We start from the raw sequence: 16,304 nt of genomic DNA on the forward strand, positions 1-16,304 counted from the left end.
TCGATCCCGGGGAGAGGGGGGGGGACAATTCCGCTGGAATGAAGCTTTTCCTTTTCAAGTCACTCCATTCTGTCATCTCCCTTCCCCGAATGATTGCGATACTGCCAGCAGAAGCGAGGCTCCTAAAGCAAGCATTCCGCCATGCCTAAGCCAAACAATCGCAGTTTCCGCGCGGGCTGCTTATTGCTTACCAACGAGGAGCAACTACTGTACAACACAGTCGCTGCACCACTTCGGCGCGCGATCCCCTTCCAGTTTTGCAAATCTCCCGCCAAACCGCCTACCGGGAGCGCTTTGTGATGATCTCACCCAGTTAGGAAGCAGCCATTTTGTCGGGCCCTTTAAGAGGACGTCAGTCGTTGATCCCGGAAGGCTGAACGGGGACCAGGTTGGTGTTGAAAAGCGGGTCTCCGAAGGTCCTTCGTTAGCGTGATTAGACAGTTTGGAGCTTCAGCCTCCCCATTTTCCGTATTTGGAAAGACGGGGGCCTCCAAAGAGTGGGATGGTTCTGATTTAAGAAATGGGGATAAAATCATTTCCGTATGTCTTATGGTTTGTTTTTTTTAAATACCGAGGATCGATCAGGTACTTTGTTCTAGGTCAGGGGTAGGCAACCTCGGCTCTTTTATGACTCATGGACTTCAACTCCCAGAATTCCTGAGCCAGCATAGCTGGCTCAGGAATTCTGGGAATTGAAGTCCATGAGTCATAAAAGAGCCGAGGTTGCCTACCCCTGTTCTAGGTGTATGAAAGCGGATTATGATTACTTTGAGGAAAGGGAAAGACACATACAGTAATGCAAGTTTAAAGACTTCTTTGACTTATCTTATTTCCTCTGCTTTAGAACTGAGTTCTTTATGTTAAAACTAGGACTTGAGACTAATATCTTTTTTTAAATCAACCCGTTTCTTTTAACTGCTCATCCTTTTAACTTTATTCTTCACGTCCTCCTCGCTTGTGCAAATCTAAGCCATGCTGTCAGACTAACATCTCCAGCGTGAGGTTTTCCCATAAGGCAAATGAAAAAATAATAATCAAAGCTTTCATGGCATCCCCCGAATCTTATTTTTCTTCTAGATTTTTGTTTAAATGTAAATTTTGTACTTGTTTCTGGAAAAGTTAGCAGTGATAATTTCGTTTTTGGCTCCTTTTGGACTCATCAGTTATTATATCATTATTTGTGATCTTTTAGAGATTAAAGATTGAAGCTGGTGTGCATGACCAGAACTCTTCTTAAAAATGAGTGAGCCAGAACTGTTGTTGGATTCCAATATTCGATTATGGGTGGTGCTTCCCATAGTCTTCATCACCTTCTTTGTGGGGATGATTCGTCACTATGTATCCATCCTTCTCCAGAGTGATAAAAAGCTTACTCAGGAACAAGTGTCTGACAGGTAAATAGTTGACGAGTGTCTCTTTAAATAATTATAATAATGTACTATGTAGATTGATTATAGTACATGTTGCATGAGAATAAAAAGAATGTGTCGAGCCCTGCGCGGCTGTCCGGACGGGCGGACAGACCGCCGTTCACCCCATCCACCTTACCCTGGCCTCCAGGCTTCCAGAACGACGCAGGGAAGCGACCCAGCCTGCAGGCTTCCAGGCTGGCGCTCGAAAGCAAGCCGCAGCATCGTCGGCCCCTAGGGGAGCTGCCGCCGTCGCCGCCGTTGCCTCCACTGCCTGCGCCTCCCGCTGACGTCATCTACAGGCACCTCGCAGGGCCGACATGCGAGGAGGACAGGGAGGGTGGCGGGCGGCTGTGAGAGGCAGGCCCAGCAAGAGAACAAGCTGGGGGAGCAGCCGGCTGTTGTGGAGCCTATGTAAGGCACTGGGAGCCAGCGTCTCCCAGTGCTGACTTTGTTTTGAATAGAGTGAATTAAACTGCTATTCGTCTAGCGTACCGGCTACTGGCTATTTTGTGAAGCACTGAGGCCAACCCATGCCATGCCATGTTAGTGAAGAGTTCAACACTGATCACAGTGAAAGATAAAGATGTATGATAGCCTCTTTATTGTTTGTTTATACATTGATAAATGTGCAAAGGATGATTGTGGTGCCATTAGGAGAGGTATTGCGTAGAGATGTGAACGTGCATGTAGTTTTGAGTGCAACATCACAACTCTGTTGTTGGCTGAGAACATAAATAATTTATCACAGGTGTGATAAATACAGTGAAAATCAATATATTGAAAGCCAAAGTAATTGGCATGTCAGGAGAAATATGCAAATAGATTGAATGTAACGGAAATGGAGACTTTAAGATGTGTATGTAGTAAGATAAATGATGAGATCAAGATTGTATTGGTATTGAATAAATATAGACTCAGTATAAAGTGAGTGACAGTACAAAAGAAGCACGGTTGAGGTGATTTAGTCACATAAACAGAATGGTTGAAGATAAATAGCAAAACAGATAATTGAAGGAAGATGAAGTTGAGATAGAAAGAAGAGTGATAACGTTCTGTTTGGATGGAGTTAATGCAGACTGAACAAAAAGAGAAAAATGAAAATTTAAGGAACAAAATACAGTGCATGTAGTCCATGAGTTGGACTCATTTTGGAACAATTTTTGCAGTGGATGTTAAGCAAATCACCAGACACCATAAGCAAATCCTGCAAATTCCCCAGTGGGCATATTTTGCTGGAAATCAGCAGAAAAGATTGCAATGATCAGGTGACCATAGGATACTCCCAACTATTCATAATGTAAGCCAGTTGCCAAGCACTCAAATTGCAGTCACATGACCGTGGGGTTGATGCAACAATGGTAAATGCAAATATAGATTGTAAGTCACTTTTTCCAAGCTGTCATAATTTGGAATCATGATTAAAACAAATGGTTGTAAATTGAGGATTGACTGTATACAAATCAAAGTATGGACACAATAAAAGCAGGTACAGTCTGCCAATGTAGAAAAGTATGGATGGAAGAGATATAGTGAAGGGTGTTAATGTAAAATTATTGAACCTCCAGATTTCTGGAAGGAAAAATTGAATTTTGTTACATGGATTTGTTATATCTGGTGCAAAACAAACTCTACATTCCACAATAGGAACATTATATCAGTTTTCAAGTATGGAAGTAATACTGGAGACATATTGCTACCTCGGGATTTGGATGATTTGTTATCCTTGAAAGAAATATGAGTTTTGTTTCATAACTTTGAATTCTCCAGACTATCAAGTCATCTACTTATCAGCTAAAGCTGAAACATGAGCAGGTCATGCAGTAAGACAGTGATTCAAAACATATAACCAAGTGTTCAATGCAATGAAAGAAAAAAAATGGTCAGGTCAAGTTCTAGGTGTAAATTGTGGCAGAACTAAAAATGATAATGTTGGAAATCCTTAAATATTACTGAGTAGTTGCCATTGGCTAATGGTGTGATGTATGTGAGAGAAATCACCAATTATAAGAAGCACTCAGGTGTTATTGCACCTAAAGGAAGTGCAAACAATTCCTATTTCCTAATGGCTTATTGCAAGCTGAACTGCTATTCATGAAATAAATGAAACAGGCACCAAACTTCATTGCTGTTTATATGTTAGTAAGGATCTAGATATGATTTGATTTCCATAAAATAGCAGATTGTTTCATAACTGTGAATCTCTACCTTTGGATGTTTAAGGCTTGTGTTATCTTAAACATAAAACATTACTGTGTATGGAGGATGCAATTCATGAAGGCATTATTAAAGGTAAATATAAAACATTGTTTGACATAATGGTGTCAGCTGAAAGAATTAAATAGTTCTCAGCTAACACACTGATAGTGAAATATTGCTCAATGCATTTCCTTAATATTTTCAAGATGATGTTACTTTGTAAATGAAAAACAGTCTTGTTAATGTTATTAAGATATTTTCCCACAGTTTGCCCACATGTAACACATACAAGTGTATCTTTTTACTGATTTCTTGTTTTCTTATTTTACGTAATGGCCTTGTTTTATTTCAGCCAAGTTCTCATTCGAAGTAGAGTCCTCAGAGAAAATGGAAAATACATTCCAAAGCAGGTATGTAAGAGATTCCTATTTGTGAAATTGTTATTACTGTGTGTTGAAATTAAAGGCTATTATGTATGTTTGCCTGACTGACTAAACCAGATCTGCCACTAACCATAGTTGTGGCACTAACTGTGGTTCCTGTGGCAAATCATATAAGAAATCCATCCAACTCCAGCCGACCAGTTCCTGTTCAATTAGCCAATGTTCCAGCCATCATTGTAATTAGCTGGATATCATTACCAGAATTATTACTGTTTTATTTTTTTTTAGACTTGTTAGTTAAAAATACTGCTTAGTAGTCCAGTGAAAGTCAGAACTTCCCTGGGATACTTACTCCCAGCTTTTCATATCCTTTCATATTTAACAACCAGCAGGGAGTGAAAACTAAATCTGGATCATCAGAAATCTTGTATCAAAAAATAACCACATTATGTGGATAGTTCTGCCTCCTGGATTTATATTTAGAAACCAGATGAGAGAAGATAACAATTGATTCACATCCTTCACCCTTGAATTTATTTTTGGAGCACAGTAAAGCACATAGAAAAATTCTATTCCCAATGAAAGTTAAATTAGGGTTAGAGTTAAACTTCCTTGAAGTCAGGGCCAAAAACTGACATCAGGCTTAAATTCGCAAAGGCTTTGGCAAGTATGTGTGGGTGGCTCTTTTATGTTTGGATTTATTTGTGGACTACAGTAAAATGCTTGGGAAAATCCCATTAATTAAACTGGGATTAGGTTCGGGATTAGGCTTCTGAAATCAGGGCTAAAAACTGACGTCAGGATTATTATTCACAGAGGGTCTCTAAGGAAAGTGAGGGTCACATTGGGACTTATTTGTGAGCACAGTAAAATGCATGGGAAAAAGCACTCCCAGTGAAAATTAAAATAGAATTAGGGTTAGGTTTCCTTAAAATTAGAGCCAATAGGGACATCAGCATTAGATGTACAGAGCGTATCTAAGAAAAGTGAGGGTGACAGCTTTTCGTTTGGACTTAAAATTAAAGCTTTTCATTCCCACTTAAACTAAAAATTAGGATCAGTGTTAGGGTTAGGCTTCCTAGTCAGGTCTGACAACTGGCATCAGGGTTAGATTCGTAGAGGTTCTCTAAGGAAAGTAAGGATGACAGTTTTTCATTGGGAACTTTTGTGGACCTTGAGAAAATACATAGAAAACCCCATTTCCAGTGATTATGATTCAGTTTATGATTAGGATTAGGTTTCCATGAAATCAGAGCCAATACCAACATCTGCACCAACTGGACTGGTGGCGCAGTGGTTAAAACGCAGTATTACAGGCAAACTCTGCCCACAGCCTGTAGTTCAATCCTGACAGGGCTCAGGGTTGATAGAGCCTTTCATCCTCCTGAGCTCTGTGAAATGACCCAGATTGTTGGGGGCAATATGCAAATAATGCTTCTACATTGTAAACCACCCAGAGAGTGCTGTAAAGTGCTGTGGGGTGGCATATAAGCCTAAATGCTATTGCTATCAGAGTTAGGAAAGGGAGAGTGACAGTTTTACATTCAAACTTATTTTGAACCTCAGTGAAATGCATGGGAAAATTATATCCCCAATGGAAATTAAACTAGCGCTAGGATTAGGGTTGGAGTTTGGGTTAGGCTTCCTTGGAGTCAGATCAGAAAACTGACATTCATAGAGGTTCTCTATGGAAAGTGAGGGTGATAGCTTTTCATTTGGATTTATTTGGGGACCTCACTAAAATGCATGGGAAAGTCCCATTCCTAGTGGCAATTAAACTAGGGATAGAGATAAGCTTTGGGTTACGCTTTTTTGAGGTTAGGGTCAAAAATCAACACCAGACTTAGATTCACAGAGGCCGTTAAGGAAAATGAGGGTGACCTCTTTCCATTTGGACTTATTTGTGAACCTCAATAAAATGAATTGGATGATTCTATTCTGAGTAATTAAAGAAAAAAGATATTGATTGCTTTGAGATTATTCTTAGAACATCAGTTCTCAGGAAGATTAAATATACTTCAATATCTTTAAAAGGTAATGTGTTTCTATTATTAATATGCACCATCCAGGCCCATAGGGCAATCACATCTGACATCTGCTTATTTAAAATGCTGAACTATCAAAAGTAGGGGATGATTCTGCAGCCTTTTGTACTTCAGTTGTTTAGAAGGAAATTATATATTACTAACTGTAGAACTAGGAACACCATACATTTTGAAAGATGTAATCAGCTGCTTTTTCGTTTATGCTGCGTATATACTGAGTGTCAAATAACATCATCAGTATCAAGAAAGAGGGAAAAAAATGTGAACGAATGCAATAAGGTTATGTTGAAAACTATGGAGATGACCTTTAAGTCCAGGAAACAGCCTGTGAGATAGGCCAGATCAAGAAAGAGACTTCCATCTGGAGGTATACTTTCTTTATGTAGGTTCTAGTAATATACCCATGTTATGCACGGTACACAACCACTCTTGAAGCACTCTTTTAACATTTTGCCTGTTGTACCATCTATACCTATGGCTTTACTATGACTTTTTGCAATTATTTTATGCATTTCTTTCACTTCTACTATTTTATTTTCCTGGAAGATCCTTGATTGCCCTTTTCACCCACTTCCATTTTTTAATTTTTATTACTGTGTATTATCTCAGCATTTAATATTAACCATTCCTTAATTTTTGTAGCTTTTTTCTATATACACATTATATAACATTTTCTCTCCTTGTCATGTTTGCAGCTATCATTTTTTTATCCAGTTTTCCTTATTCACAGGTCTTTCACTTCTTGATTCTAGCAAGGTCTTATATTTTCTGTTAGCATATCTACACACTCTTCCTGTCATGCTGGAACATAGTTTTACCACCTTCCCCTAACATCCACATTCTAGTCATCCTGTTGTGAGATTAAACCCAGTCTTTTTTTCCTACAGTCATTTCTGACACGGAAGTATTATTTCAATAATCCTGATGATGGGTTCTTTAAGAAAACTAAAAGAAAGGTAGTGCCTCCTTCCCCAATGACAGGTATGTAAGAAGCCTTCCTGAAATAGTTTTATCAATGATATTAGGAACATTTAGTTTTGTTTCAGTCTTAGAAATAGCTATTAATTTGATGGCTGATTTATTTCAAAAAATAAAACAAGCTAGATATCTTGCACAATAAGTCTTTCTTTCTGCTTTAGTTCTTGAAAATCCTGCAAGATCATCTGAAGAAGAGTGGTTTCCCTTTACTCATAATATATCTCTCTTCAAACAACACATAATACTAGAGCTCAGAACACTTTAAAGTAACAAATATGGTTGAATGATTCAGGAACTTACATTGTGATTGCTTTCTACTGTATATCAGCCAAACGCAGACTATGGTTTAGATCAGGGGTGTCAAACTGCCGGCCCACCGGCCAGTTGCATCATACAGAGGCTGCGCCCACCCCAGCTCCGGCAATACCAAACAGAGACTGCTCTCTGGAGCAGGGCTTTTCAACCTTTTCACCCACTGTACCACTTTTAGGATAGGGCAATATCCGAGTACCACCAGTCGCCTAGCAAGGTGTCAAAAACTTGATGACCAAAAAAAAAGGAAAAAAGTGATAAAGTACAGGTAGTCCTCGACTTACAACATTTCGCTTAGTGACTGTTTGAAGTTACAATGCACTGAAAAATGTGCGTCCCAAGCCACAGCCGAACAAGACGCCTGCCTGCCCACCCAGCGGCGCTCTTCCTCGTGTCCGAGGTTTTCATTGTTGTGAGCATTTCTGTTGAGGATTGGCAGTGGAAGTGGGGTGGGGGGGTGTTTGGTTTTTATTCCCCCCGTCTGCTGGGTGGTTGCAGCAGTTTTTGGTCACTTCACATGACCCTGGGACACTGTGACCGTCATAAATATGAATCAGTTGCCAAGCATCTGAATGTAAATCACAAGACCCTGGAGATGCTGCAACATTCCAGCTGATTGGTGCTTCTTCAGGGCTCAGCAGAAGCACCAGGATCAGCACCGAGCTCCAGCTGAAGTCTGGTGCTGATCCTGGCGCTTCCACTGAGCCCTGACAGCCCCAAAGAAGCGCCAATCAGCTGGAAAGCGGCACTGATCCTGGCGCTTCCGCTGAGCCCTGACAGCCCTGCAGCTCCAGCCATCTCTCGCTCAGGCTTGTGCGGTGCTGCTCATTCCCCTCCCCTGCTACCACTTTTCTAAGATGGTCGTGTACCACCTTCCAGGTGCCAATGTACCACAGGTGGTACCCGTACCACTGGTTGAAAAGCCCTGCTCTGGAGGAGATGCAAAATCGAACCATTCCATCAACATCATTTCTGCCATTCTGTAATTCCACACATACAGGAAATTAACTTGAGTCCTGATTAATTGAACAATCTTTTAGGTATGAGGCTCTGATCTCAGTGTCCATATTTTTTCCTATCAATTTAAAATTTAAATGAATTAAACAGTAAATATCAGGGATATCTAACCTCCAGAAGAGAATCGCTGGGGCCTCTTCTTTAGAGTAGTGAAGTAGTCTGTAGGATTGGCCGTGTAGTCATTGTGACTAAAGCTAAGTTAAGCTCATTCTTTCAAACAAATGTAGTTAGCTATCTTTTGTTTGAACTTCTGTGTAATTGTTTTGAAAGAATAACATATTCCAGGTTCTTGAATGGGATAAATTTGGAGCAGTTTGTACAATTTCAGATTCTGATCCTAACAATTAAGACTTTGCTACCGTTTACTGTTTTGAAAGCTACTCTGCCCCATTCATGTCCTTAGGATGAAAGACAATTAAAAAGAACAACTGAGATCTATTAATTTTTGTATGTACATCTTAAGATTATTCATACATTACTCTTTATTTTTAAACAAATTAATTTTAAAACAATTCCAAATGAATTTAGGCTAAAATCAAAATAAGTAAAAAAGAAAAACCACTTATTAATTTTAGTGAAATAAATTCACAGGCTGTTTATAAAAGATGCTAAAGCTTTTCAGTGTTGGGCCTGGTGTACCCGGAGAAATTTTAAGAGATATTGACAATATTTACAAGAAGAGTAGACTATAGATAGGCCTACAGGCCAGTCATTCTCAAAAAGCAAATTTAAATACTATTTAATTATTTGATTTTTATCCTAGTTTTCATTCAAGACCTCAAGACAGAGTACCTAAGCACTCCCTCAATTAACTTTTTCCCACATAAGAATTTTAATCTGTGGGTTAGATTGTCCTGAGAGTGACTGATCCCAAATCAACCGGTGACCTTCTATGAGTTGAGGGTGAACTACTCTTAACACTTTAATCATTGTACCACACTGGCTTGCTAAATATTAAAATGAAGATTAAGTCAGGGTGATCTTTTGTTTCCTTCTGTTTTTATATTCAGAGCTTTTCAGAAATCCAGCAGTGAAGGCAAACTGTTATATATTCACCTGAACTTTCATTTGCCTTGCAGATCCTACCATGCTGACAGATATGATGAAGGGGAATGTAACAAATGTATTACCTATGATTTTAATTGGTGGTTGGATCAACATGACCTTCTCAGGCTTTGTCACAAGTGAGTGTCAGTCTAGGGTTCCAAACCTACACAGTCAGAAACCCTTGAAATACTTTGCATGCAGATGTGGCATTCTAGAGATCCTCTGCAATGTGAGGGATGGGGGAGTTCAATTTTTTTATTAATTAAGTACCATCGTGTCAGTATCAACTCTTAGGGACTACATAGATTTTTTCAGTCTCTAGCCTGGTCCCAACTCTGCACTCACTACCCCTGTAACTGAATCCATCCACCTTGCTGATGGTCTTCCTTTTTCTTTCCACCCTTCCTAACGTTAGAGTCTTCACATAGTTCAGCGGTTCTCAACCTATGGGTCGCGACCCCATTTGGGGTCGATCGACCATTTCACGGGGGTCGCCAAGCAAGGCTGTCCGCCATTTTTTTTGTCCATTTTTTTCCCCCTTTTCCGGCGGGTGCCTTACCTCCCTTGGGTTGGGCCAGCTGGTGGTCGGCCTGCTCCGTCTCTGCCGCTTGCCAGCTACGCCTCGGCCGGCGCAGGGGGCGGAACCACGCATGCGCAGCACTCCCGGGCAGGGAAAGTCCTCGACTTACGACCAGTTGGGTAGTCCTCGACTTACGGCCGGTTTAGTCCTCGACTTACGGCCGGTTTAGTCCTCGACTTACGACCGGTTGGGGGTCGCGGCATTAAAAAGGTTGAGAACCACTGACATAGTTAATCCAAAGCATGCTAATTGGAGCATTTGTGCTTGAGTGAAAATGTTGGTTTGATTTATTGGATGATACATTTGTTGTTGTTTTTTGGGCTATGGGAGCCTTGGATAAATCATTATTTGTTAGCTTTAATTTTCCGCTTTGAAACAAAAATAGTAACTTACACTGAGATTGCTTTATGGCTTAGAACATGGTAAATATAAGGAAAGATGTTCTTTCCTTTGGAAGGAATTGGTGTTACACAATTTATCTTGCTATGCTCATTTGCCAATACTATACACTAGTCAAAATGCTTCTGCTTTGTTCTTGTATTCATTTGCACTTTTCCTGATAGTATATGTGCAGTACTTGTTAGTTTAATTTGCTTTGTTTTTGGAGTTGTTTATACTTTGTGCGTTTCCTCTGCCAACTCTATTTTTTTTAATCTTTTCTTGCCTTTCTGTTTTTCAATTTCCCATTATTTTTGTTTTTCAGTTATTGAAAGTTGTATTTTAAGCACCTTCTCATAATATGTCTCCTTTTATAAGGCAAGGTGCCCTACAGAATAGTTCTCTTTTTAACACTTATTTTTAAACTTTTTGCAGCAAAAGTCCCCTTTCCTCTGACGTTGCGTTTTAAACCAATGCTACAACAGGGTATTGAATTGCTTACTTTGGATGCATCTTGGTAAGAGTTTTTCATTGTTTGACCTTATTTGAAGCGGTTCTTGGATCTTATACATGGGGCCCTTATTATTTAAATAACACTTAATTTCTTTGATTTATTAGGGTAAGCTCAGCTTCTTGGTATTTTCTAAATGTCTTTGGACTTAGAAGCATTTATACTCTCATTCTTGGCCAAGATAACGGTAAGTTATTTTCTGTACATTTAAATTAAAAGTTTTACAAAGAGACCAGAGAAAATTTGAATCATATGTAGCTCCTGTTTCCTCAGAAGATTACTAATGTTACCTTTTGAATGAGTCACAAGCTGGCATAAATTACATCCCTTCAAGGAAATACTTGCTTGTAGGTTTAATTCAAAAGGATTGTGAGAAATCGATTCATATATACTATGCAATTTAGAATTCATAACTGTTATTTTTCTGTCCTAAAAAGGTTTCTCATTGCTGACTCTATTTGAAATAATTTTAGTGTTACGATTGCAAATCAAATTGCTCATGTTAGTATCCAGTGCAAATTAAAATGTACTTTTTTAGCCCTAGTTAAGTGTAAAGCTTTTTATATTCAGTTTAATGCTGAAGAAAACTGAGCCTGTTGTTTATACATAATTGGCCAAACATTGAAAGGCTATTTCATTCCTTACAGAAATAAATGCTGGTTTATAATTTTCTGAAAAGTCTTTTCTATTAGTTTAGAGCTTCTTCTTCTTGTTGTTTTGCCATATCCGTTATCAGACATTGGCGATCATGTTGGCGATCCTGTTTTTATCAGCAGCCGCACGAAAAAGTGCTGCTGAGTTTTGTCCAAACCAGTCCCTTAGATTTTGAAGCCATGAAGTTCTTCTTCTGCCTGGACCTCGTTTGCCTTCAATCTTTCCCTGGAGGATTAAATGGAGTATGCTGTATTTTTCTGGGTGTCGCATCACATGTCCGAAATATTCTAATTTTCGTTTTTTAATTGTTTTGATGATTTCCCTTGGCTTTCCCAGGCAGCTTATCACCTCCTCATTTCTGATCTTGTCAACCCAGCTTATACGTAACAGCCGCCTGTAAATCCACATTTCAAATGCTTCTAGTCTCTTCAGGTGGCCTTCTGTCAGAGACCAACTCTCTACTCCATAGAGCAGGATAGCATGCCTGCAGATACTAATAAAGCATTCAAGGTACAAGACTCTTTTTCAACTGCTGAAATAAGTTCTTCAAACCATAGGTAGTATTTCCTTGAATGTAGAGTAGAAATGCTTTTAAAGAAAGAATAGCTGCAGAGCATGTTAATCTGGAATTCATGGTAGGAATGCTTGCTAAATAATTCTCTAGAATAGGGTTTTTTTTAAAGATTTTCTTTCAGGGCCCTTTTCCACTTTTAAAAATTATTGAGGATCCCAAAGAGGCCTTTCTTTGCATGGGTTATATTTATCAATATTCACACTTTCACTGCTGCTACTGCATCTCATGATTATCTGACTGAATTTTAGTATTATGTTTCAACATAGGCTGGCAAATAATTTTGATTTCACAGACCCCTAAGAGGATCTTGGGGAGGACCCTCAGAGGGCTTCAGATTATACTTTGCTCTAGACAATTATTAGATTAAACATCCATATTCACATCTAGTATTTTTTAGCTATACTGAAGTTCTTTGGAAATGTATTGGCGTATTGTCAGTGAAAAGACCTTTAGCGTGAACTGCTTATGAACTTAGCATGTGTCAGAATATTCAGTTAATTCACAGCAGGAACCAAGTTCAACAAATTCAACCAGTGCTTTGGAGAGTTTGGGCAGAAACTCACATGACTGAATTTGTTTTAAGTTGTGGACACAGTGGAAATATGAGGAATTTACTTGGTAATCTATAGAGCTACTTCAGTGTTTATTGAAAGAAAACAACACAGAAGTCCCTATGAACCTTATTTGGATAAAGGTGATGTGTTATGCAAAATGTGGCTATGGTTATAATATGTTAAGCATTGGCACCAACTGTCATATTGGCTAGGAAGATGGCTGGTTAAATGTTCAGACAGTTTTTAATAAGTTAATCATGGATTTATACCCAACTGCTCAAATTTAGACTCCTAAGACGTGACATTGAACAAGACTTCTCCATATATTTCAAAAGAGCCAGTGTAGCTATTTGGCGATTCCTGCTCATCCTGTCAGTGCTCTTTCTTTGCCATTGCAGACAGAATGGGAGGCTCTAGAACTGACTGACCATCAGTGGGCGCTGGAGGATGTTGAGGAAGAACTCATGGCTAAAGATCTCCACTTTGAAGGCATGTTTAAGGAAGAATTGCAGACATCCATGTTCTGAGGACCTTCATTTGGTTGGCATTAAATCAGTTATGTTTAATATCAGAAGTGTGTTCTTATTGATGACCAGAATAAATTTGATCAGAATTTCTGTGAAAGATGTAGCTGCAGGCAAAAAGTCTTGCTTCAAGAGCCTCTTCTGAGACTGATGTTTTCTGAGTTATCTTAGAACTCGTGCTGATACTTCTTCATTGATCAAACGTAAACTACTAAACTTGTTACCCAAGCCAAACTCATTGGAAGAAGAATTTATATGTTGTGGATAGCGGAAATGTATTAAGAATTCAATACACTGCTGCTGTACCTGTTAAATGCCACCATTTTGCAAAAGATGGTTTAATGCTGAAGTTCCTTGACAGCTAGGGCTTAGCCGCACCACATTTGAGAAACTACCTATCCTTAAAGACTTGAATTTAGGTGGAAAGAGCATGCAAGTGTTCTCTCTGCTTGCTACCATTTGGTTATCCAGATGTTCAAGTTACTAGAAAGTCTTGGAGCTTTGCCAAGAGCTGGATGAAGAGTCCCCTTTTCCTTTCTAATTTTTCTTCTGTCACCTAGGTCAGTGGTGGCGAACCCATGGCACGGGTGCCAGAGGTGGCACTCAGAGCCCTCTCTGTGGGCACGCGCGCCGTCGCCCCAGTCCTAGGCCTTCAGCTGGGTTTTATAAAACCTTTTCACTTTAGGCCTCCGCCGCCATGTGCAAAAAAAAAGGTTCAATCAATCAGTCAATTTCAACTTCTAGCGGGAAAAAAAAAGATCTTGCAAAGTTGGAATTGATTGATTGAACTTTTTAGTTCCACCCAGTCTGTTACCACCGTAGCCACGCCCACCCAATGGGCCACACCCAGCCAATGGGCCACACCCACCCGGCACCCGACGATGCATAAGTGGGTTTTGGGTTGCAGTTTGGGCACTCGGTCTCTAAAAGGTTCGCCATCACTGACCTAGGTAAACAACAGTAACCGAATCCTGTTACCAAAATGGAAAGTAAATAAATTTCACTGTAGTAGATATCACTGACTAGAATAACTTGGATTTTAATTTTAGAATGGAATACTGGTAAAATATGGATTAGAATTGGATAAATTCCTCTTTTTATTGAGATATGTTTTTTTATGGAAAAAAATGGGCTTTAGGTCTTAAACTAATCTCTCAAGGGACAAGCATTTAAAGTTTCAACATGTATATGAAATAAGATTTCCTATGAATTATGTTCATGGCTTTTGGACTAGAGGGTATTGTGTGTATACTCAAGACAATACACGTTCCTGAGTTCACCTGGCTAAAATCAGATTGACTGAATAATTTCTTTAGTTACCAGCCAAAAGTTATATGTGGCTGTGTTCGGTTGTCAGACTGTGACACTAAAGTAGCAGTGCATTAAAAGACTAGTTAAGATTTTTTAACAGTGTGGTATATGTACAGTATTTCAAATATTTCATGTTACAATTTTTCAGAATAGCATTGGCTTTGATCTACCCTTGATAAGCCTGAATTTCCCAGCCAGGGAGACCTTTGCTGAGAATTCTGAGAATTGATGCTCATGCACTTGCTGAATTATGCTGTATCATAGTTCTTTGTATCAGCAAAATAACAAGAAATAGTTCATTACAACTGTGAAATGGCAATGCTAGACTAAGGAAAATGAATAAATCCATGGATCACATTGTCCCAATGGAAACCTCTGGGGATGCATGTTACATTTAATATTGTTCCCATCCTTTTTCTGTCACACACTAAAAATTGGAATGAGACCTCTTTTTCTTGTTCCTTAAGTCTACCCAATGTTGAGCTGCTTAGGGAGGGGGGATTATGAAGAAAGTGAGGTTTAAGCCATTCCTCCTCTCAGATTGTTCAGCTTATTGCAAACACTGCTTGGTTCTGTTAAAGGGGGATGGAGGCTTGGACATGGCCTATAGACCAGATATTTCCCATTGCTGTCTTAGAGGGGGAAAGATATATATCAGTGATGGCGAACCTTTTGGAGACCGAGTGCCCAAACCGCAGCCCAAAACCCACTTATTTATCGCAAAGTGCCAGGGCCACATCAGCATTGTAGTGCCCTCGGGGGGGCAGGGGGCGTGGCCCACTGGGTGGGCGTGGGTGCAGTGGTCACGGCAGACTGAGTGGGCATGGCCAGGGTGGGCGTGGCCACCTTGATGTTGCTCGTGGAGAGATGCCTGTGGGGGCTGGGCAGGATTGGGGGAGATCCAGGGGGTCTCTGGTGGGTGGGGGGATGGGCAGGAGGCTCGTCCTTTGGGGTGAGGCAGGGGGTAGGGCAGGGGTGCCATTGCTGCAGGGCAAGGTGAGGCAGGGGTGGCTGCTGACTGACACCATCAGCCCCCGCGCACAGAGGCCAGGAGCACATGGGGGCATGCTCTACTGCCTCTACTCGAGCTTGCTAGCCAGCTGCTTCGCCTCCTTTGTGCTGGGTGGGGCTGCTGCTCCGGGTGCCAGCAGGGGCCTAATGGACCTGCATGAGCTGGCGGCGGCAGGTGTGCCCACAGAGAGGGCTCTGAGTGCCGCCTCTGGCACACGTGCCAAAGGTTCGCCATCACTGATATATATGCACCGTGAAGCTAGCTATGCCAGTGAAGCCCATATGAGCATCCCCACACTTTGTTTCTTCTGCTCTAGGCAGGTTTCTCTGTTTTAGATTCACGAGCTTAATCCTATCTCATATCTCACATATGAAGATAATTTATTCTGTAACTAAGGTATGAAAATTGCTTTTTTTTTTTTTTACTTTCACGGCACCCAACCTCTATCCAGTTTAGGCTTGTTTAAGTCTATTTTATGCAACCCAATATTTTTGCAGCAGTAATGCAAATTGATTTATATCTCAGTTCCCACTAACTTAAAAAACACCCAGGAACTCTTTGTTTCATTGCACGTTTGGGTTGATGGGTACAGTTATTTATCTGTTTCAGATTCATAGCAAATGCCATACTTAAGTTGCACTTTAATAGTACACATTTTTATATGATATATAAAGAAATTCATTCTATGCTAGTGTGCTCATATCAAATAATTACATGTCCTTATATCAAGTGATTTAAGACCTTGAAGAAAGGGGCATTCTAAAGATTGAATATTTACTGAGAAATAATATATCTGTAAAGTATCTGAAGTATAGA

The 16,304-nt window shown here is 40.0% G+C and overlaps 1 protein-coding gene across 1 annotated transcript; it reads left to right on the forward strand.

Moving 5' to 3' along the window:
* Nucleotides 1-335: 335 nt before the first annotated feature.
* Nucleotides 336-13,212, forward strand: EMC3 (ER membrane protein complex subunit 3). Its single transcript, XM_029284417.1, has 9 exons — nucleotides 336-388; nucleotides 1,193-1,394; nucleotides 3,961-4,018; nucleotides 6,924-7,017; nucleotides 9,423-9,527; nucleotides 10,784-10,865; nucleotides 10,967-11,060; nucleotides 11,988-12,023; nucleotides 13,040-13,212. Exons 2-9 carry the CDS (start codon nucleotides 1,240-1,242, stop codon nucleotides 13,166-13,168), a joined length of 753 nt encoding a protein of 250 aa, XP_029140250.1. The 5' UTR covers nucleotides 336-388; nucleotides 1,193-1,239; the 3' UTR covers nucleotides 13,169-13,212.
* Nucleotides 13,213-16,304: the final 3,092 nt, after the last annotated feature.

Source organism: Protobothrops mucrosquamatus, unplaced genomic scaffold (genome assembly GCF_001527695.2).
Source record: "Protobothrops mucrosquamatus isolate PMUCROS unplaced genomic scaffold, P.Mucros_1.0 scaffold574, whole genome shotgun sequence".
In the NCBI taxonomy this organism is placed as follows: domain Eukaryota; kingdom Metazoa; phylum Chordata; class Lepidosauria; order Squamata; family Viperidae; genus Protobothrops; species Protobothrops mucrosquamatus.